The sequence below is a fragment of the Urocitellus parryii genome, chromosome 2, assembly GCF_045843805.1.
Source record: "Urocitellus parryii isolate mUroPar1 chromosome 2, mUroPar1.hap1, whole genome shotgun sequence".
NCBI lineage: Eukaryota > Metazoa > Chordata > Mammalia > Rodentia > Sciuridae > Urocitellus > Urocitellus parryii.
Genome location: NC_135532.1, coordinates 102216708 through 102241791, shown reverse-complemented (window position 1 = coordinate 102241791; position 25084 = coordinate 102216708). Strand labels below are relative to the sequence as shown.

The 25084-nt window shown below is 34.5% G+C and overlaps 1 protein-coding gene across 2 annotated transcripts in view; it reads right to left on the bottom strand.

Annotated features, from left to right (window-relative positions):
• Armc8 (armadillo repeat containing 8) overlaps positions 1-25084 on the bottom strand; it is a 100739-nt gene that overhangs the window by 37890 nt on the left and 37765 nt on the right. For both annotated transcript variants that reach the window (XM_026384991.2, XM_026384990.2), the window contains 9 exons: positions 24343-24485; positions 24142-24239; positions 20981-21073; positions 15253-15333; positions 13287-13362; positions 13098-13188; positions 11536-11596; positions 9454-9654; positions 6880-6975 (listed from right to left, as the gene is read on the bottom strand). In XM_026384991.2, the coding sequence (XP_026240776.1) occupies positions 6880-6975; positions 9454-9654; positions 11536-11596; positions 13098-13188; positions 13287-13362; positions 15253-15333; positions 20981-21073; positions 24142-24239; positions 24343-24485 (940 nt within the window). The remainder of the gene's footprint in view (positions 1-6879; positions 6976-9453; positions 9655-11535; positions 11597-13097; positions 13189-13286; positions 13363-15252; positions 15334-20980; positions 21074-24141; positions 24240-24342; positions 24486-25084) is intronic.

Genomic DNA, 25084 nt, shown 5'->3' with positions numbered 1-25084 from the left:
ACTTTGTTTCAATATGCAGGCTAGGTCTCAGAAATAATTCCTTACATCTGCTTAATTTCCTGATAGAGACAAATACAGAATTTTGATGTTGTGCCCTTTAAATGGTCATTTAGAATCAACAAACTTTGCATAATATCTAAAAATATAAATTTACAGTATATTTATACAGTTAACCAGAAGACCAATTAGTAATAAAATCAAGCTATAACAAAGGATAAAAACATTCAAAGTGAATGTTTAGCAAGGTTTTGATATAGTAGAAAGATGTTTAAAAAAAAGGCCTAAACTTACAAATACATCAAAAAATCTTATACCATTAAAAATACAGAAAAAAATTTACATGTGTTCAAAATGTGAACATATTTAGGGATTTGCACATAGGGTAACAATGTCCCATTCATTCCAGAATGATGGTCCTCTGGAGAAACGACATTTATGACAACCATGGACAGTAATACTTAGACCACCAAAAAGACAGAATTCAGTCAGCTTCCTTTTCTCAAGAGATCTATTATATTGATTTGTACTATATATTCTATCTAGCACCAAGAAAAACAAACAAAATTATATTTGGTGCTTTGGAGGACATTTTATAACAGAAAGTTCTTTAAAATCCAGATTTTTAAGTATATTTAAAAAATAAAATTATAAGATAAAGAAAACTACCTGTCATTAATAAGAGATATTCTATAGAAACAGTATATTTCTGAATATTAGTATTCTTTTACTGGAATGAATTAATAATTTTGTGAATGTACAGCATAAAATCACTTTCTTCATTGTAAACCTCTCTTAATTATACCTCCAATGTTGCTCACTTTTTCTCCTAATAGACTAAAATAAATACAGCATACATATTGATTCTTCCAACAAAGTAATTTAAGACATTCTAATAAATGCTTCCACTTATTGAACACCTATTATGTGGCAGGTATCATACTAAATATTACAAATTGTCTCACCTACATAATGACTTACTCTACAGTTATAACTGTAAAGAAAAATTCTCATTCTTTTTTGTTTTCCTTTTCTTATTTTTCTCTGCCTATACTTTTTTAAAAAAAATTTGTTCTAATTATAGATGACAGTGGAATGCACTTTGACACATCATAAATAAACAGAGTATATGTTCTCATTCTTCTGGTTGTACGTGATGTAGAATCACTCCGGTTGTGTAGTTATATATGCACATAGTGGCACTATCTTTCCTACTCCCTTACCCTCTCCCTTCCAATCACTCCCCTCTGCCTAATCCAAAGTAATGCTATTCTTCCCTAGCCACCCCACTACTATGAATTTGCATATGCATATCAGAGAAAACATTCCGCCTTTGGTTTTTTGGGACTGGATTATTTCGCTTAGCATGATATTCTCCAGCTCCATTTCACTCTAGTCAGAATGGCAATTATCAAGAATACAAGCAATAAACATTGGCGAGGATGTAGAGGAAAAGGTACATTCAAACACTCCTGGTGGGACTGCAAATTGGTGTACCTATTATTGAATGTGGTATGGAGATTCCTCAGAAAACTTGGAATGGAACTACTATTTGACCCTGCTAACCCACTCCTTGGTTTATACCCAAAGGACTTAGAAAATTCGATATATATACACAATAGAATATTACTCTGCCTAAGCTTCCTAAAAATAACAAAAAAAGTTCAATTTAAAAAGAAAAAATAATTCAGGTGTAGCGGCAGTGTTTATAGCTACATAATGACTTACTTTACAGTTATAACTGTAAAGAAATCAATTACTTAGAAGGCTCAGGCAGGAGATCTCTTGAACCTAGGAGTAGGAGGCTGGTAGGGTAATATACAGAGATCCTGCCTCAAAAAAAAAAAAAAAAAAGAGAGAGAGAGAGAAAAGAAAAGAGAAAGGAAGGAAAGGGGAGGGAAGAGGAGAAAACATCCACTGTCCACTGTCAGATACTTTCTTCATGTCATGGAAAACTACTGTGAATGGATAACTTTTCTCTGGATAAGGAGCAAAATTTAAAAGAGTTTATATTTTCAATTTTTGAAAAATGTAAACTAAAAAGCATTTAAACATTTGACAAAAAAAAAAAAAACTGTTCAATTCCAAAAGGATTCAAGGATAGGCTCCATAGATGTTCATTTTAATTGGTTCCAAATAATTCTTCGAGCTCTTGGCAAATTCTCACTGGTCACTTCATGTTTTTCTCTAGTACCAAGGTTTTATTATACATACTAAATTTTAGGGCTGTCTAATTGTTGTTTATCTCTCCTTTCTAGATATTTCCCTTACTCAGTGGATAATTTGTACAATGGAGGTAATTCAATCAATCTACTTAGAACTGACTTAAATTAATGACCTTTTCAAAATTAGACATCCAATAAGTGGGAAGATAATATTTCACACATAATACCACTTTACAGGGTAAGTCTATTCCTATAAAGTCAGGTTAATTTCTATAAATCAAGTCATATTTTTGTTTGTTTGTTTTTAATTTCTTCTTTTAGTTATCAATGGATCTTTACTTTATTTATTTATATGTGGTGCTAAGAATCGAATCCAGTGCCTCACACATGCTAGGCAAGCACTCTACCACTAAGCCACAACCCCAGGCCCAAATCATATCTTCATCCCTAGAAAATTTAGACCAGAGTCACACTTGTGAATTCTATAAATTGCTTTAAATCATATATTTAGAAAAGGAAAAGAAAACTATATTTTTTTATTTAAGAAATAATGGTCAAAATTATTTTGAAATAAAATGTGTTCTTTGACCTATACCCAAGTGAATAGAAAGAATACATATCCTTGGAATTACCTGCAACTTGAAAAGTGGGAATTTCTGCGTATTCTCTATAGTAAGTATAGTGAAACCTCTTGTCTCTATGTCCACATATGTATTTCTACTATTTTATATTTCCTCTCTTTACATACACAAGAATTGCTAGTAAGATTAGCAACATTCCTAATGTAGAAAGGACTGTATATAATTTGATAATGGGTACAGAGTAACACAATTCTGCATTTATTCATTATTTTTTTCATTCACTCATTCATTCTTCAAATATTTATTGTCAGCTATGCACAGTATTGTAGATGCTGGGAACATAATGATGAACGAAACATAAAAAAAAAAAAAAAAAGCCCTGCCCTCATGGAGCTTACACTCTAAATCCTCAAAAGGTATCTCCAGCTAAAATGTAAGTATTCAAATATAGGAGGAAAGCTTTCTGAAAGTCTCCATGGGTCAGATAACCTAGAGGAGCAAAGCTACAAGTTTAACATTTGTAATCTGTTTATCTTTCTTAAAAATAAAAACAGCATCCTGCTTAATTTAATTTCCTTACACTTTAATTTTTCTGTATACTTTACTACCACTAATTTTCTTCAATTTGTACCTTCTAACATTTCTGATAAATACTATTTCATTTTAAGAGATTAAAAGAGAGATAATATTTAAAAATTTCCATTCTGATGATCAATTATCCAACAAGTGATGGTCTTCATAAAAACAATACTTTCTTATAAAAGAATTTCTTAAAAATTATAGGATTGTTTGCTACTGCTACCTATTACTTAACCATTTGTTAATGATGCCAGTACATGAAGCAATTTCCTGATCTATTTGTTTAACATCTTAACTTCTCTTGCTTTTATTGTCCCATGAAGTGGACTTCTGATTCCTAAATAGCATTGATATTTTGGTAAAAGCCACCAGTAGAAACTAGATTTCCCCTGGCAGAGATTAGAGCTAATGACATTGCTGTCAGTAGTTAATGTGCTCTGGTCCTATCTTCCATTGAGCTCTCAATTCCTACTTATACCTTGACTCTCCCTAACCATAATCCACTCAGAATCAGGGTCAATTCTCCCCCTCTCCACCCTAGTACCGGGGCACTCTACCACCGAGCTATATCCCCAGTCCTTTTTATTTTTTATTTTGAGATAAGAGTCTCATTAAGTTGCCCAAGTTGGCCTCAAACTTATAATACTCCTCCTGTCTCAGTCGCCCAAATAGTTGGATTAGAGGTGTGTGCCACCACACACTTGTAATCACTAGAGTGATAAAAGATGCAAAGTTAGGAATTAGGATCCCAACTTTGTTCTGCACAGGATACAGAAAGATCCAGGCAGATTAAAGGAAATGTCACTCTGCATATGATTTCTGCATTGTCATTTCTATATTTATGTAACAAATATTTACTGAATGCTTATTAGGTTCCAGAAAATTAATTTCTTTTAATAGGAATATGACAACATTGCTCCAAAGAAAGGTTGGTTAACCTCTGACTTGGAAGTCACATTCAGTCTTCAGCTTAAATCTGGCCAAAAGAGAAGATATCAAGAAATGAAAACAGCACACTTTCAGAAGTCTTTAGAAGCATTAAGATGGAGACAAAATTCTATGAAGAGAGAAGGCCAGTGTCCTTTCCCTTTACTGCAGTGGATACTTCTCATTGTCTCTACTTCTTTGCTCTTGTTTTCTTTATTCTGCTTCCTTTCCTTAATTGGATATAGCAGGGCACATATCGTTAATTGTAATTACTGAATTATGTTCCCATTTTTAGTTTGAAAAGCAGACCAACTGAATATTTCATCTTTTTCTGATGATACAAACAAAAAACTTCATTGTTTTTTGTTTTTGCTGTTTTGGGGGAGGGGGCAGTAAGAACAGAGAGAGTAGGTCTATATTCCTTGGCATTTCTTTTGAGGTTATTCACTCATTAAAAATACATGAAAAATAAAACAATAAACATTTAACTATAAGAATCTACATATAAAAAGGGATTACAATCAATGTTTATAAGGCATAAGCATAAAAGATGAATAAATATTTCATGGGAAAAGTAAATTAAAATCTATCCAAATAATTATTTCAACAAAAAGCTGAATAGAAACAAATGCATCCAAAGGAAATGAGCTATTTATCATTTTTTACACACTGAAAATAAGGATTTTCCATTCCTATGACCAGACTTCAAGCAGATTTTGTCACAAAATTCTTTTATATTTTCCATTTTACATTTCTCTCTTCAAAATAAATATTATGAACTGTAAATCACCCAAACATTTAATTTCCTAGAAATTAAATATCTTCCTAAAAACACTATGTGATCCCAATCACACAAGAATGTCATAGCGTCTTCTTTACCACACAAAGAAACTATAATTAATAATTATAACTTATTCTTTATTTGTCATCTTTCTACAGAAATGATCAGGAGTTAGCCTTACCAGCAAATTACACGTTATAAATACAAATTTTAATAGACTACTGTTTAGACTGTTGTGTTGTAAGTTTTTCTAGAACATGACATCACAAATTAAGTCATTAATTCCAAAAACAATAGTTTATTAACAAAAAAGTACAAATAAGTACAAATGCACATCCTATTTCCCCCATATGGTCTATCTATCTATCTACCTATTTATCTTCCTTTCATTTCAAGACACGGTCTTGTGGAGGTTTTAGAATGAGTAAAATACTTCTGTTTTAAACAGGTCCTAATCACCATCCCCAAACAAATCATTATGTATTTAAATTATACAGTCCATGTCTTCTCTAGTTTTATCTATGAATTACCAGAAAAGCCTCTTCCCTTATAATGTACCACATACCTATAGTGAATGAAATACATCAGTGTCAACATTCATAAATTACGTTTAGACACAGGAAATAACATTATCACCAGTATGTGTGTCTTGAAGTAACACTTTACAAATGAAAGCTTAGAGGTATCAAAAATTATTTTTATAGGTATGTACTAAAAACACTTCAAAAGAGATCAAAAACCTCGTTAACTGAACTAGTCTGAGGTTACATGGAAAACAATAAGCTTCTTGTGCTTTTTTTGTGCTGATTTTAAATCAAAGCTACTCACACATCTAATCTTATTGCTATTACTTCAATTTCTCTAAGAATGTTTCAACAAACTTAAGGTTGTTCCATATTTCTCTTTCTACAGGCCTACAGTACTTCCTGAATCATGTAAATGCCAGTCCAATACTTTGTGATTTCTCTCCTCAGTTCTCCGTAAAATACCAACATAGATGGGGAGAGTCAGTAAATTGTCATGTTCAGTAAATAATGCCACTTGCTCCTTCTACTACTGCTCCTCAAGACAGATGTCATTTTGCTCACTGATGGTTTTAAAAGCCTTGTGTGGCACTTATTAAATTACATACAATTTTGAGTGGGAAGCTCCAGCCTTTAGATTGTGGAGGGAGTCAGGTCAGAACTTACCACTATACTTTATTCCTATCTAGAACTACTCTCATAAAAAACGTAAGTTCAGTGTTAGACTAGACTTTAGTAACATACAGGTGCTATACCAGAGACACACTTTTGGGGAGCTGGAAAATTCAGATGACCACTCACTAAACATAAAATCATCATTCCACAAAGATTTTATTCACATTAAACTTGCACAGTAGCAAAAGAAAAGAAAAGAAAAGAAAAAATCAAAACATAAAACTAAGCCACATATCAAAGAACAATATACAATAGAGATTTGAACTTCTTAATGGCATTGGAAGGAATTTCCATAAATAACATTTACAATTCTAGTGTTAGGTCTTTCAAGGTGTCTGAAGCTTCACAGTGCTAGAATTGATTTTTATCAGAACACATGCAAAAATGTGCAACATAATAATCCATATTAATGACACAAAAAAAAGCAGGCCAGTTATTTGTCATTCCATCATGGCCATGCCACTCTATGTTCTAAAAACAAACAAACCCCCAAATCCAGGTCCCATTCATTCTTCAATTCTGCCTTTTGTCACTCTGCTTTATTATATTCAAACAGTCACTGTTAGTGCTCTTCACCAGGACTTTCAGGTTGATGTCACTCCCTGCCTGCTGGCTGTCAGGACTGGGGGACGCCCCTCTCCCAGACTCACCTTCTTCCGGATGTCTTCATCATTTGCTCCAAGAGAGGCATAGAGCTTGAATGCAGCCTGGCGGAGTTCATGAGCATGTTTTAAGTCATGATCAAGCTACAAGAGAAAGAAAAGATACATTCTAACTCAGTCCGTAAGTTAAATTTTTAACAAAAATAACTGAGTTTGAAGATTAAAAAAAGAGTGTGTTAATGACAATTAGCATTAGTGATGTTGCTCAATTCTCTAGGTTTTTTTTTCCCTTAGTTCTATTCACGTGAATGAGACCATGCTGAATTTGTATCAATGGGACCTAAAATGCAGTCTGCTTCTAAGAACAAAAATACAACATTTGACACTGATATACTGAATTCTATTCTATCAATATCTTTAGATTTTCCTAAACATTAACAATAGTGCTGGCCTAATTTCAATATTCAAAAAGCTTTATAAACAGGGAATTCTCTGTGAAAATGTTTAATAAACAACATACCATGGTAATCACTACTATCATAAGTTACCTAAGATTCATATTCAGAGTATATCATTTTTCTTTAAGAAAATTAATTATTTATTGGTATGAAGCAATTAATGCTATCTTAAAATGGCCTAAGTTAACAATTCTTTTGTAAAACTGACTTACCAACAAAGTATCATAAAAACAAAATAGAAACATGTTCTCAGCTACTTCCAATGACTCTGAACCAGTAACTACACAAGGCATATTCTAATTTAAACTAAAAGCCCTAACTTACTCATCTTTTCCTTAGAAAGGTTAATTCTTATCCAATGATGAAGATGTTGTTCAAAACATTCGGAGAGCCTCTTTTGAAATTCACTAAAGAAATAACTAGTTAGAAGACCCTGAAAGGTATAGCTTCATCAACCTAAGAGTTTTAATTTAACTGTCACTGTGGTGTATGGAGATGGATAAATCCAGCTGGATAATACAATTTAGGATAACTACACTAAATACAAAGTAAAGAATAACACCACATTTGAGGTAGTTCTGTAGGCAGGACTTAAAAGTAGTTCCAAAAATGTTTTGATTAACATCAGGCACAGACAGATTATGGGAGGAGCTCTGCAATATACAATACTTATTTTTTGTTCCAAAGTATGTAAAGTATCTATCCTTAAAGTCCTAACTACATTCTAGCCATAGCCTACATATTCTAATGCTGACTTGGATCTAAAATGCCATGAAAATCTCCCACACATTCATTAACATGTGGGAATTTCTCTCTACGGATACTTTTATAGCCAGAAACCTCTGGATAATCTACCACCAAAATGATAAAACAATCTATTATTTAAGTTTGGGGGCCATTTAAAAGATTGTCATTTCAGTTCTACTGTGATGGAAATGAAATGGAAAAACTGTGACAGCAAGGATAATCCTCTACATATTAGTTGAATGAGCTGCACAGTTTATGCTAGAAGTTCTTAAAATTATGTTTCTTCACTCTCAAGCCCAGCAGAGCATTCTCTTTGCATCTCAGGGTATTTGTCAGATATTTATCAGGCTATGATTAGGTCTTGCTTATGTATCTTGGGCTGATGAGATATCGTGTCAGTGTGAACAAACAGCCACAGGGAAACAAGAGGAGGCAACTGGTTCAATGTATCCCATCACCTCTTCTAGGAAAACATGATTACCGAGGAAGAGAATGCTTAGGACATTAAGACAGACAGAAGGTGGTGCAAATTACTAATGAATTATCATCAAAGGTGCTCTTAGGCCCTTCCAAAGACAGAGAAAAGGTATACCCTTAATGCCAAGTGAATTACCGACTACTGAATGGGGTTTTTTGGAACTCAGAGCATGGGGGAAGTTAAGAGAACAGTTAAAGTTGGGACCATAGTCACATTCATGAAATCGTACTGGCTACTAATTATGGTCTCTCTACCATGACTTCCTATAATAAACTTCCTCTAGTGGAATCTCTCATGCTTAGGAAAATGGGCATGTCAAACAGGCTGAGGAACAATAGGTCAAAGGAATTCTAATTCCAATTCTAAGGAAATTACATTTTCAGAAAAAGCACACTTTGGCCCTTGATCGTCCCAAACTAGAGGTTCAATAGTGCCTTGGCTCTCCATAGGCAGCTGAAAGCACAGTGCAAAACTGAAAAATGGAAAAAGAGAATGGGAAAGGGTGGTAAAAATCAAAGACTGAGGGAAGAATAAAATGCAGACACTCAGTCACCTGTAAAAAAGATCACCCTTGACCTAAAGAACAAGAATATGCCAACAGAGATGACTGCATGACCTTGAATAGAATTAGATGATGTTGGTATGATGTCAATATCTAGCTTAGAGACCACTATTTAAGGGTTTCAGTTATGGCCAGGGATGCAATTTTCTTATATCATCCTTATGTGCTTAGTAAAAGTTTCCTGACAATAAACACTAAACATTAAACAAATTGGATTAAAAACATACAAAGCAATATCACCTACGTTACCCAATACAAAAGATTATTTTCTTTTAAAAGGGCTTTGCAAAGCTCTAATGACCAACTGGTTCAAAGTTGTGAGCAATAAGAAAACTTAAAAAAACTCCTGAGCTTCTAAAAAGGAAAAGAGAACATACCCTTTTAATATCAGTGATAGCACTCACTGAGCTGGGATACTTAAAGTAATCAGCAAGCATAGCAATGAGGTGATCAGTTATGCTAGCGATTCTCTGCAGCTCAACATCTGGCTCAATCAGATAGGCGAGTGTTTCAGCTCCTTCAACTCTCTCCTCCAGTAATCTTTCCTTACTGCACATTCGGACCAAACAAGGCAAAGTCTGAAAGGTAGGGACATTATTATTTGCTTTTTGGTAAAGGCAAGCTTGATGAAGAGCATATAGTGGTAGTGATTAACTCAATGGTTTTCACTGGGAGTCATGCTTGTGACCAAGTATTTCCTTCACTGACTTTCTGAGAATAAAAGATTTTTCAAGATGCAAAACCAAACAAAACTGAGTGCAGATTAATCATTTGCGTTGGCACACTACATTCTAATACAATGCAACTTATTAGAAACTCTAATTTGCTTTTGTGACGAGACAAACTCTATTGAACAACTTTATCAAGATATTTAAGAACCCTTTACAAATCATGCCTGAGGGTTCTGCCCCATATATGTATTTATTTTACCTAAAAGAAATGCAGCAGTTTAATCAGGAATGACTTTTGCCTTACAAAAAGCACGTAATTCTTTCCTTAGTGAGTAACATGGCTGGAATGGCTTTTATTTTTGCTTTGGGGATTAAGATCTATAACTGTAAAAACAAAATATGGCTTTAAAAATTCAGTGATCTTATCTTTCTCAGATCCCACCAGTTCTCCTAAAAATGTAAGTGAATGGCAACAATCACAATCATTAGGTTTTCCCAAGAACTTTTGGAATAACTGTATTATCAACTAGTTCAATTTTACTTCTAAGGTCCTTCAGAAATCTTGGCACCGGTCTTAGTAATTTGTCTACCTTAGAATCTCAACAGAAATGTTCTATGTGTTTACTACTCTTAAGGCTTATGCATCCAATTTGATGGATAATGTAGAAGTAGAAATGGAAATGTTATAATGACATGAAGTCTTCCTCAACAGCTACCCTCTACTGTGCTTTACTGTTTTCTATGATCCTATCATATTTTTACCACAGAATTCAGCATTTTATTGTTCACTATTGATTTCATATTTGTCTACTTCTGGCTTTACAACTCAAGCCTAGGCTTCTGAGAAGGTGCCATTCTTCTTTTCCCAACATTACTAGTTACTATTTATCTGTACTAAAAAATCACAGTTCATTCTATTTAATGCTTCCAATTACTACATGAAGGTAATGCTACTAAACCTGTTTTTACCAATGAGAAAGAAAATAAGGGTAAGAGGAAAAAAAAAAAAAACAGTACAGAAAGCCTCAGCACACATAAAATTAGCTGACTCTCTTCCCAGAAGACTAAAGCAAACATTAATCTTCTTAATGCTCCTTTATCCTTGGGTTCACCTTTTGAATAATGGTAATAAAAGATGTTACATTCATAAAATGACACTCTGTTTATACCTGTTTTGTTCTTTATAGCAAATAAGACATTTTACTGTATTTAACATATTGTTATCCTCACAATAACTCTGAGACAAATGAGCAGGAATTATCACCTCCATTTTCATAATTGAGAGTCTGAGGCAACAAAAGAATAAGGGAGATCAAACCAGTCAGTGGTGGAGATGCTAAAACCAGAATTCAGGTCTTAATTAGGACTTTCAGGACTGATCTCTTATGCTATTGATTACTGGCTACCAGAGTGATAGAAAGTCTGTATCTCTAGGAATGGCAAATTATACTGCAAATTTAATGAAAACCAAGGACTAAAATACATTCTCTATTTCACCTGAATTTTACCTACTTTTTACAATTTCCATATGCTCTTAATTACCACAAAATAGGCGGGAGGAGTTGTGCCAAGGGAAGAATTATTTCACTGTGATGTTCCAAATTTCTTTAAATCAATTTTTAAAAGCTACATGGCTTCCCACAGAAAAGAAAACATGGCATTTAATATTATTTTCTTATGCACACTACTACAATGATAAATATGTAAAAAGAAACAAATAACATTCATATTAACACTTATAGGATCACATAATATTCAAACGTTTTTAGAAAGAGTTGGTTAGCTTACTTTTAATACAATACAGTTGTCATCTGTCCGAATCGCTCCAGCTCTACACATGTAAGTTAAACTGGAATAAAATAATAGAAAGTAAATTTTTGCTCGAGATTTACAATGGTAAAAGAAAAAATTATTTGCCTTTAAGATTTCTTTGAACAAAAAAACACACAAGAAAATAAATACTATCATTTATTTTCAGAGAGAACACTTTGACATTCTTTTATGTGGTTCAATTTAATTTTTTCATCAAAGAAAACTAACAGATACATACAGTCAGTCAGATATTTAGGAAAAAACCCTACAAAATTGTTTTAAAAATAAACAGCCTAATGAGTGCACATTTTGAAGAAAACTGGGCATGTGTGGGTTCTTTATTATTTTCTCCATATTTTTACATTTGAAAAATATTAATAAAATATAAGATTAACAAAGTATCTTAAGATAGCTTAGATGAAGTTAAGTTGGGATATTACAACTCCAAAAGGAGAAGAAATATCACAGAAGAGGTATTTAAATTATACAGTTATCCATCAGAAATGAATTATTTAGAGGTAACCAGCAGTGGCTTTGGGGACTCATCAATGGTTCTATTGAAAATCAATTTATCTTCATAATTATATATGGCTTTGAATAAAAATAAAAAAATTAATTTGTATTCCATATGCAGACACTGAACATTATTTCAGAAACTTATATTAATGAATTTCCTTTTTGAGTTACAGTCCTTTAGTAAGCTGGTGGAGGGAGTATGGATTGAAAACATTCCATACTTGGCTTTTACAAAACTATAAACAGGGCTGGGGTTGTGGCTCAGTGGCAGAGCGCTTGCCTCGAAAATGTGAGGCACCCGATTCGATCCTCAGCACTACATAAAAATAAACAAACAAAATAAAGATATTGTGTCCATGTATAAATAAAAAATATTTTTTAAAAACGCTATAAACAAATGAGTAAAATTCTTTTCTACTGTAGAAGGCTCAAACTCCTTGTAGCTGTTATTACTGAGAGTTTTGTTACCATATTATTTTTTAAAACTATTTACAAGAGAACATTACCTTACTAACAAAGAGGCAAACACTAATTTTGCAGTTAAGACAAAAAGCAAGCAAACAAAGCACAATACAAATAAAATAAAATTCATGGTGCATGAATGATTCATTGAGGTAAATCCTGCACAGCAGGTGCTCAACATATCTGCTAATGTACTGATAATTCAACTTCTCTTTCCATATTTCTCTCTTTTTTTTTTTTGGCTTCATGCTTATTGTAATATGTATTGGTTAATTTTGATATAATTCTGTATTATTTCAGCTGGCATACAAGGACTATAAGTTGAGAATAACAAAGTAATTTTGTATAGATACTCTTGGATACAAGAGTTCTTGTTCTACATACTAATAGTAATAAACTAAGTATAAAAACTTATATCCATTTAAGAAAACGTGAGAAAGCCCAATGACTATCTAATTTCAAGATCCCAAAATAAGATGGCAGCTGGAAGTGAGCAAATTAGGTCATTCAAAAATTCTCTAAGACATTGATAAAAGTACTGTCATTGTTTTGACCTTTACCATTTTGCTGATGTGAGCTGCATCTCAATAGGCTTATCCCTCTGTAACATCTTCACAAATATCTGTGGTAACAATTCTCCATCAACCAACACTAGAAATAAAAAAAATAAACAAGTATTAATGAAATTCTTTAAATCTACAAAATTGACAAATTGAATCATGTAGGTGCCACTGAAATTTCCAGCCTACCATTTACCAGGGTCATCGATACCTGGGGGTTTTCAAAAGCTAAAACTGAGAAGCATTTCAGTGCTTGCATTCGAACCTATAAAATTAAACAGACAAGAAAATGCATTTATTTTAATTTTTCAAATATTATTTGAATGTCTCAGAACCTCTGAAGAAATAACCATTTAATTCTGCTTAAAGTACTAAAGGAAGCCTTCAGAGAATAAAAGTAACACCTGTCTGAAGAGTACAGTAAAAGTTCAAGTTTGTTATAAAAAGTTAAAATTAACTTTGTAGTAATAGAAAAAAAAAGTGAAGAAGTAGCAGAAATTAAAAGTGAACAAGACAGATTCCTAATCAAATCTAAAAGAACATTGTACAAAGTATAGTGTTGGTTAAGACAATGGGAATGTAACCAACACACGGGACATTTCTTCTCTGACTATAAACCAGAGAACTGAAGGGAAGACAAAAAGAAAGAGTACTCTTATAAATGTGTATGGGATGAAAACGGGGCCAAGAGAACAGAAGGAGAGGAAAGAGCGTTACAATAGAAGTTTGAGAAGGACTAATTTCACTTTAAAATACCTAGGAACTGTGCTATTCTTCCTCAAAACCAGGTTACTGGGCTTGATATCAAGAGCTCACTCTCGTTTTACAATATGAAAGGGTTCCTATGAGAGCTGTTAATTTTCACTGTCTCCTTTAGTTTTCACTAGGAGATGTCATCCTCACTTCTGAACCTGAGTCTACACATAACCTTTTTATGAAGTTGGAAGGCACCCACATGACACATAGGTGGAGTGTGAAGAAATGTCCTTCATGGGACAATGCTCTACACCACTAGCACGTCCCCATAGGTGGACCCTAGAAGATGTCACAATACTCTTAACAATGGAACAAACCTTAGCAAAAGGTAATGTTACCATTTTGCCCTTCCACAACTGGTAAGTTTTAAAATCTGACATAATAGGCAAGTCTAATGCAGAAAAGACAAGAAATAGAGGAAGAGCTGGGGAATAAATGAAGCCAGAGAATAACAAAGAGACAATAAATAGCGACCCAAACAACATTTTATTGATATGCACATGCTGACTGAGTTCAGCTTCCATGTGGCACAGGACAGAGGAAGCAGTTTCGGTAGATATTTCCTTCTCCTGCCTCTGGCTAGTTTCAAGCTACTCCATTCCCCATTCCTATCCTTGTGAGCTCTTCCCCAAGACCAAACCTTGGATGATGTCTAGGGTAAGGAAAACATACCCATTAGCAGGCCCTACCTGAAATAAAGCTAAGAACCAAAATAGCAGACTAGGGTCACTACAAAGAGATACAGGACAAAAATGACTGCTTCTTGTTCTGCCATACCCAGCTCTGATGTCTCACAATACCAACAATATCCTAATATTTGCCACAGTTTGCTAACTGGCCAACAACAAATGGCCTAACTTTTAACTCAATGCTTGATAATATACTATGAAACTGTTAGCTCTATACAAAAGATAGTAAGGAAAATTTAATTACTAAGTCTGAAAATTCTTGACTTTTTAACTCAAAATACAAAACAGAACACATTACACATATTGAGATATATGGGAGTAGAGGCTATAAGTTTGAGTTATTCAACTGTGAATTCCAAAGTCTTTCCTGAACTAGCCACCCATTGTTTCTACAGATTTTAAAGCAGCATTTCAAGAGCAGCTTTAGCATGGAAGCTGCCCAGGAAAGACCTGAATTACTACTGAGCAGGCAAAAAATCAACAGTGACTCATGGCACAACCATAGCCTAGAAAATTTGAGATGCAAGGACAACATTGTTTCCCCCTATAATGAAAGAACATTCTAGAGGTAACATAATTCCCTAAAACATTTTACTGATAAAATACTACTCCTGATTACAACATCTATTAAAGAAACAATAAAATATGTGGACCTCTTTCTATAAACCAAAAACAAGTTAAAAATCCGGTCACAATTTTTAACATCTTACTTTGTAGGAGAGTGAGGTTAGTAGGTGAGCAATATTCTGAACTGCACCATGGTTAAATAAAATTGTTTGATGATCTGGACCCTGTAAAAACAGAGAACATAATAATAAATTAAGAGTAGTGATTCATTCCAACAAAATCTCATTTAATAAATGTTGAAAACCACATCCACAACACTATAGATTTCTTAGTTACCCTCTGCTTGTAAACTCAACCCCAAAAAGGAAGGCAGACAGGTTTTATTCCTACAAGGGGCTGCCACGTCTTACCTCATTCCAGTTTGAGAACTGCTGCTCTCTTAACTTCCAGAAATAAGGAAAGGGACAGAGAAGCTGTCCCAGCAGAGGACCTTCACAATGATTACATAGCAATATCACCACAGAGCTATGAATTCTGTATTTCATGTGTACACCCTCACCCTATGCCCACAAGAGACAAGGGCATGGCCATTCTTACAACTTAGGGCTGAAGAGCTACTCAGGGGAAACTCTAAAACTAATTCCAAGAACCTACGATAATACATCAGGGAGGTTTCAGCAATGCTATAATGAGAAGAAACACAATACTCCATAATTACGAAGTGAACGTGTTTTGGTTTCTGTTTCTCATTTTTTTTTTTTTTGAAAATGATTACTTCTTAGAGTAGGAAGGTGAAGAGATAGGAAAAAAGTGGTATTTTGTTTTTCATTCACTGTTTTCTTTTTTTTTGGTGGGTAGGAGAGTACTGAGGATTGAACTCAGGGGAGTCAACCACTGAGCCACATCCCCAGCCCTATTTTGTATTTTATTTAGAGACAGAGTCTCATTGAGTTGCTTAGTGCCTTGCTTTTGCTGAGGTTGGCTTTGAACTTGCGATCCTCCTGTCTCAGCCTCCTGAGCTGCTGGGATTACATACAGGCTTGTGCCAGGCGCCTGGTTTCATCACTTTGTTTTCTATTAAACAATGTACTGAAGATCTTCAAAGGGGAAGAAGCTAAAGGTTAATACAAAGCTTTAATTTTGCTATGACTCTTATTCAATCATTTGCGTCCAATCTCTTCCAACCAATTAATTAAAAGTCAATTAAAGCCAAGGCAGGTATAGTACTGCATGTTTATTCTTATTCAGAAGAGAAGAACATACCACCATAGGTAGGAAATCTATCTAGGTTCAACAGTTAGTTATTGGTCTAGAATAAAAGCTCTAGAAATAGTTTCTCTAATCCGTTATTTAGCCAACTAAAAACTATCTTGTAGTCAATTCACTCTTTCTTGGGTCAAAACATACATCATTTGAAGTGGGATTAATAGTCATACTTCTAAATAACACAAGTATTCTACTTTATAGGTAACAATACCCTAAACATTTCATACACTATTAAAAAGGTCCTTAAAAAAAAAAAGTAAGGAACTTCAACAATCTCTCTTAATTTCTATTCATTTTCTAATTTCTTTCTTTCTTTCTTTCTTTTTTTTTTTTTTTTTTTTTTTTTTGTGGTGCTGGGAATTAAAGCCAAGGCCTTGTGCATATGAGGCAAGAACTCTACCAACTGAGATATATCCCCAGCCCCTAATTTCTTATTTTAAATTACTACAGAGTATTTCATAGTTTACACATGCAAATCCCATTCTCAGGGCACAGATTTTAAGTGTGCTCCCTTTCCTCCCACCTCAAGGAGTTATTATAGGTCCTACTTAAGGGGTATGTGCAGTGGACTGGACAATGCTCTAAATGCTTTACTAGCACTGGATTTCTCTGGATTGAAATAAAAGGGTCTCTGGCTTATTTCATATAAAAATAATGATGAAACTCTCCTAAGAATATGACCCATTTTTTTTCTTATCTAGAAACTAGAATCAATTATGAAGGTGAATCTAAATTAGCCCCAGCTTACATGTCAGCATGGTTAAGTTCTATTGGTCTCAGTTTAAACACTGGCAGAGCTTATCAGAATGGCTAAATATAGACAGGGTGCTTCCTTGACCTCTTGTCCTTCATTGGTCAATGTAGCCAACTGGTTCCTGTGCTTTGCAATGACCTAATTATATTATTTTATATTCTTCTAGACATTTTATAAATATACAAGTATATTCTTTCTCCCATTTTAACACAAATGGTTGAAGACTATATGTACTACTCTAAACCTTTTATTTCCTTTACTAAATATCTCAAAGATCACTCACATCAGTTTTCTCATTTTATTCATCACATAAAAGTCTCATACTTTATTCAACTAGTACCCCTTAGTTGGACATTTAGAATATCAGTCTTTCACTATTACAATATCACTTCAAAGTATACCCATGTGCATGTATCTTTTTTCTAAGATCTAAATAATTCTGAAATATCCTTACTGAAAGAGTTGTATTTACAAATAACAGTGAAAAGATCAAGCATTTACAATTCTCACTCTACATAATTATCCCTACTGCTAAGATACCTTACTTTTTAATCCCTCAAATACTCTGCCTCAATTATGGCAACAACTATGTATCATCAAAGGTCTTCCTCCTCTCCAAGACTGTGTATAAGATTGGGTAAAAATGATCACAAGGAAGGAATTAGTGGCAGAAACAACTGGAGAGGAGTAGCTATTCTTTGGTTCTTATCAAGTCTCTCTGCAGACAGGTGGTGGTTAACAAGGCAGCATTCACCTGGTTGGATATTCATAAGCCCCTGCAGTTTTAAACTCCAAAAAATAGGACTTAGAAATCTGAGCAAATCTGTTGCTAAGGAAGTAGCAACAATTTATAAGTTACAATTCTAACAAATATTTCTAGCTTTTTTTGATTCTTAATAAATCATGGAAAGAATTCCAAAGATACAATTATAATGAGTTTATATACATAAAAGCTTTCATAGTCTCCCTTTTTCTGTCTCCCCTCCAACTGTACCAATTGATACAATACCAGTCTGTGAAAATTAGTAATGTCTTATCCCATTTACTTGTATCTAACTAGGCCCCTTTGAAAGTATTTATTACAAATTTTGTTATTTTGCATTTAGGTACTAAAAAAAAAAACATGTAAATAAGAGGTTTGTAAAATTAATGATAATACATAGACCATCAAAATAAGTTGTTTTCAAAGATACATTGTTAGTGTATTACGGAGAAAGTTAATATTGTATTTTAACAATTACTATTCTTGCTGGGTTTATAAATAGGGCAATGTTTCTTTAAGTCTAGTTATATCTCAGAATACTTAAATTTGGTAATTTAATTACAGTAGAAAATGATAACTATCAGGTTAAAAAAAGCTTACTAAAGGTGAATTTCTCTGATAACATCTTCTGTTCTATCAGTGGCATCAGGGTGGCTGTAAATTATTATCCTCAAGAGAAGTTTCTGTCTAATAAAAGGTATAGTGATTTAATGGTACTCCTTTATCTATGATTTCAGCTAAGATGGCGCTGGGAAATTTCAGATGAGCAAATCCAAAAGTTTTGAGAAATCTCTATGAGTAGTCCTGAATGCTAACTGAGTTTTAATTTCAGAAATGGCATTATTCAAACTTCTTATAATTTAACAAAATAATATGTAGTTATTTTTCCAGGTCCAAATTTCAGTACCCTTCTGGAATCACTGTAGTTATGACTAATAGATACCATGCTCTCTTGAGTAGGAATAGATGCTGAAAGGTTGGTAATAAGGCTCTGAGTTCTAGAATATCATCCTCTACTCACCTGCCATGGAAGGCAAGACTTCATTTTATTGTTGGAAAATTCTATATCTTGTTGGTTTGAATTCATTTTTAGCAAATGAATTGTAACAAAACTTCATTTTCTTAGAGCATTCCTTTGCCCACCTCAAATGATGAAGGAGCCAGGCATGGGAGTGCACATACCTGTAATCCTATCGACTCAGGAGGTAGGAGAATTGCAAGTTTGAGACCAACCTCAGCAACTTAGCAAGGCCTAAGGACTTAAGGAGATCCTATCTCAAAATAAAACATAAAAAAAGGGCTGGGGAGGCTGGGGTTGTGGCTCAGTGGTAGAGCGCTTGCCTCGCACATAAGAGACCTGGGTTCAATCCTCAGCACCACATTAAAAAATAAATAAGTAAACAAAATAAAGATATTTTTTAAAAAAGGCTGGGGGACAGGGCTGGGGATGTGACTCAGTGGTTTCAATTCCTGGTACAAAAAAAACAAAAAGAGGCACTGTTTGATATCCCTGGTTCTATGAGCTAACCTACACATTGTCAAAGGAATCAAGAAGCAAAATCTCCAAAATTTTTGAAAATCTTAACTTCAAAGTACCTTAAACAGAAGTAAAGAGACTGTGATAATCAGCTAAGGTTTGGGAAGAAGTTTAAATGATTAGATTTTAATGTAGGTATTTTCTCTGGGACCAAATGATCTAATTTTCATTTATTTGGGGGAGATGTTCTAAAACAGCAAAGACTTGTGATCTTTCCACTTTGCAATGTAGGTGTTCATTTCTCTTAGCCCTTCTTACCTCACTTGGTATCTATATTACAAATGATAGGAAAGCAGGTAATGCTATCCTGAAACACAGAATCCTCCCTCAGAAGATAACCAATTATTTGGTGAGAATTAGAAACTGCTTAAAATTAAGAAAACTCTCAAATCATCACCCATGGCTACCAAAATGAGTACACTCAAAATATAATCTATGAAGGAAAATAAGTAGCACTTCATAATACCCAGCTATTTAGGTTTGGAAGCTACACAGAGAAATTGGAGCTTCTGGAGATGAGACATATGGAGGATCCTACAGGGTGATGTATCTGAAGAGGGTATGGAAGCTCTGAGCTCTTTCTCTCATATCCCACCCTATTCATTTCTTATCTGGCAAGAATAGCGAGGCTGGTAATTCAGATATGCCAAAGAGAAGCCATAAAGTGTTTTTTTCTTTTTTTAAGTGAAAAGGTAAAAATTCTCCACTTAACACGGAAAGACAACGATCATATGCTAAGGTTGCTAAAATCTATGATGAGGAAACTAATGCTCAGCGAGGTCAAATAACATACTCACTGTTCCTCAGTCATCACAAATCAGAACTGGAATTTAAAACTGGGTGTTAATGGCTACAATGTACAAGCTCTTCTAATTATACGAAATTATCTCTTTTATACTTATTTACCTCAGGATACTTGCATAAATACCTACCTGAATATGACTATAAAAAGGGACGGGGGAGAGAGCACACTTAACCATGAGCAGACAAGAATCATTCTTATTTCTTATAAGAAATCACTAAAAACTGTTTCTAACAACATGGGAAACTGAAGTTGAAAGGAAACAGACATGATCTCATGCTGCTGGTAGTAATACCAGTTACAACCTCCAGACAGGACCTTATGGGCAAAATTACAATTTGTACATATTCTTTGATGCAATTCCATTTCTTATAAAATGTCTTCTACCCAAAATACTTGTTGGAACATTGCTTTGTGCTTAAGACTGGAAACAAACTAAATGCTTAAAAACAGATGACTAATTAAATTCAATTACTGTATATTTACATAGTAAAATGCTATGCAGCCTTTTTTTTTTTTTTTTTAAGGAACAGAGAAATTCCTCATGTACTGATGTGGAACAGCCTTCAAGATATGTTAAGTGAAAAACACAAAACGTAAAGCAGTATACACTACATGTTGCCTTTTGTGTTAAAAAAAAAAAAAAGGATAAAATATACACATAAAATCCTGAGAGGACAAAAATAAGGCACATCTCTTAAGGGCATGTAAGATTTGACATTACAGAAAGTATTTATTCTGGTTCTTACTTTACAGCAGTGTGAGAAGATCTGACAGATATACTCCTGGGTGTAGCGGGACCTGCTCAGCAGCGCCATGAGGTGTGGTATCACTGTGGCATCCTGGAGTGGATGGGAATGAGAGCACAGCAACAAGGAACTTAGGCACTGTATACACATTTGACAAAGTACTTACATGAGCAGGTACATAATTTAAGCCTCTTATCCTAATGGCAATAATTCATGTTTCTTTTGAAGGAACAGAGCAAAACAAAAACAACATGGCCATCAAAACAGCTGAGGTCAAGGACAAGCAAAGGGACTTCAATATCCATCCTTGAAAACTATATACATATGAGGACAGGAACCTCTTAACAGCTCTCTCACAAACATCCTATATCCTAATAATAAAATAATATATTACAATAAGACTAATCATTTCTGGAATCAAAATGTGAGGTGATTAATGAGATATAGAGTATAAAGAAGTATTTTGAAAGAATTATAAAATAAAATTTGACCATTTTGATCTCTGAGATATATCGTAAGCATCAGTAACAACTACAATCTCGCAGAATGACTGTAGTTGGCTATTTGCAATCTGTACAAGACAATTTATATGATTAGCAATTTTTCAACCATAAAACCCACTGCCTATCACCTTCACTAACACTTACGTGGTGACATAGGAAAAAAGAAAAATCAAACAACCCACTGCAGGTTCTTCAAGTAACTATTTATTTTTAATATAAAAGGAATTACAAACTGAAAGAGAATTTGGCCTTAAACACAGATGGACTTAGCTCAAGTCTCCTAGTCAATGTTGTCACAAGTCCTCAAGCTATGCTTCTCAAGTACAAATGTGCCTGCAAATTCCCAGGGATTGTTCTTCACGTTCAAATTTTGATTTGGACTGGGATCTAAGAGTTTGCATTTTAACTAGCTCCCCAAAGAGGCTGATCAACAGACCACATTTTGAAGACCCTCACACAGAGGGCATTGAAGAAAAAAATGCCAAGACACATAAAAGCTAAGAAAAATAGCAGGCTGTTCATTCCCTAAAATGGAATATTTTCCCCTGCTTGTTAGTATAATCTCTGTGTTGTCAACAGCAATTTAAAAACAAAACACAAAACCTGAAAACCTCAGAGAAAGTTAGGTACTAAATGCAGAGAAAGAAAAGGGAGAGAAAATGGAGTTTCAAATAGAGCAAGGGGAAACAATAGTTCCACTGGCAGGACAGAGGGAAGCAGGAACATCGATAAACAGGATTTCAAACTAGAAATCCTGCCCTCTTCTGACTAGACAGTCCTATTTAGTACTTGAGCTGCTGCAGCAGCTGGGTCTACCTACACTCAAGTACTGCTCTCTGTTGCTTACCCGCATCTGACACTTTTTACAGATTCCCCACTGACTCTGAAGTATAAAATCTTTTGAGGCATAAAACTGAAATGTTTCATAATTTCCATGATCTCACTGTCTAAATTTAACCTACCTGTATCTTAACTGTTGTCATGTAAAAAAGTTAAGTTGACCTAGACGAGAATTTTCCAAACTGCACCATGATCCATTAGTGGGACATAAATCAGTTCAGAGAGTGAGGAAGGAGTCAAAACAGCTGGCTAGGATTAATTTCTCCCCCTCTTTCCCCAGGGCTGGGGTGGGTGAGAAATTTCTAGGGTAGAGAAGACAGGTCATTGGTTTAATCTCTTTGTAAACATGACAATATGACACCCAGAAAAACACGGTGACACTTACTACAAAGAGCAGTCCAAAAAGCAGCAGAATTTGAATTACCTGGAAACTTGTAGGCAAGGCAAACCCTCAGGCCCTATCCATCTTATTATTCAGAAACTCTGGAGGTGGGGTCCAGAATCTATTTAACAAATCCTCTAAGTAATCTGGAACTCGCTCATGTTTGAGAACTACTGTAGTAAACAATCTAGACTTATGAGGCATAAGTCTCTCAAGAAGGTCACATAAACCCTAAGGTATAAAACTGAGACGTTTCATAACTTATACACTTCTTACTTTGTAAAGTGACCCACAAAGCTCACTTAGAGACCTTATGTATCATCGAGGCCAGAAGAGTATGTATCTATCTGATGTAGGATGGAGTATGAAGCCCTGTACCATCTCTTTCCATGCTTGTTTTCCCTGTGCCTCTTGTTTATTTATATTCTTGAAATACTTATAAATCTTGAATATGGATAAGATTTCTGATTTCTGTGTATCTGATCAAACAAATGATTCTTTGTGAACTCTGAGAACCACAAATGACATTATTTGTTTCTAATGAGAAACAACAAAAGAGAAACCAGAGGACATCAAATTTGTGGAACTGTGTTGTGATAGTTGTCTCAGAATTCCACACATACATACACACACACAAAGTTATACATGTGTATACTGAGGCAGTGAAAAATATGTTTTTACTATAGATTGTAGATAGTGCTTCAACAACACTGGCCTAGGTAATTTTCATTAAGAAAGTCCCACCAACAGATTAAAAAGAACCCTTGATAAGTCCCTGAGGCTTCTGAAAAACCATTGACTGACTCCGAACATCTTTGGATTCTCTTATGGGTATGCTCTGATTCTGGTCTGTCAGCTAAGCCTCCTGCAAGCTGGTTCTGGTCTCTCTCTCCAGCTGAGAATAACAGCAATGCCCTCTCCACATCAGACTGTTCTGCCCAACATACTGCAATTGCTTCACAGAGATCCTTCCCAGAATGGCCTCCTTCCTCTCCAATTCTCTAAATTATCTATTATTCAAGACCCAGGACAAATTGTAGCTACTCTACAAAACCTACTTTCCTGAACTAGAACATAAAGTGAGAAGAACTCTCTATCACTCATTTAGCATAAAATATATTCCCTTAATATACAAAGAGATAAAAATTGATCTTTTTTATTTTTAACAGTTTGCAAATTCCTCTAGGATCTGAGGCTATCTTCTTGTTTGTCTGTTTTGTGGTGCTGGGGATTGAACCTAAAGCCTTGCTTATTATAGGCAAATGCTCTACCATTGTTCATTTTTAAACAAAGCCTAGAACATTTAATATTTGAAAATAATCAGGAACTCAAATACTTCTTGAGACTTTTTGTATATCACAGCTATGAGTCTGAAGTGATAAGCAAATAGCCTTTAGTGAAATATAACCAATGACCCCAAAACATCCCAAACTCACTGTATACAGTAGCTCCTCTGGAGTGACAGGACTGGTGAAGATGGTACGTAGGCATCGGAGACAAGCTTCAATGAACTTCAGGTCTGGGGACAGTAGTCCTATTAACAGAAACGACATGTGAGATTCATCTTCTCAACCAGTACTTAAAACACTGCAAACTCATTCTAATCTTTTCTTGTGTGAAATGTCCTCCCTGCATACCTTGTAGTAAGGCAGGGATAATATGGCAGTCCAGCAGAGACTTGACATTGTTTTCAGTACCCATAGCAAGACTTCCCAATACCACTGCACATTCCGTTTTCAGCTCTGTGCTTGACGTTTCTTGCTGAAGCAAATACAACAATCTAAAAAGAAGGCACTTGATAAACAAAGAGACTAAAAGAACAAAAGTAAATTAAAATATTGTGACAAAGGAATGTGATACATTCTACATACTAAAATTAGAGTTGATTAGGCTTATTTGAATTTCTCTAGGTAATATTTATTTATATTATCTGCTACTTCAACAAAGAAACATCTAAAGAAAATCTAGAAGAGATTTTCTTCTTTTTGAACAACAGGACTATCATAGGATCTCAGAGTTTATCAAACTGTAAATCTGAGAGTTGTGTACAAGTGGTATCTGCAGAACAAGTGTGATAGTCCATGTTATCTGCTATTCCCTGGTTGGTCTTTTCAAAACCAACTGCTGGATCACAAACTCAAACCAGAAATCCAGAGCTATAGTGTTGAGATGGCACAGGTCTAACATACAGGGAATAATCTTTGTGCAGTTTTTCAAACAAGGAAAGCTTTCTTCTCTTCAATTCTCCCATGTGGGGACTGAGGAAATCCTCCAAATTCCACTCTAGCCCAGCTCGCCAAACAGCTAAGCCCCAAACGCTAATGCTCTACCACTTAGGATTTTCTCTTTTACATTCTAATTTCATGCTCCCTAAAGCAC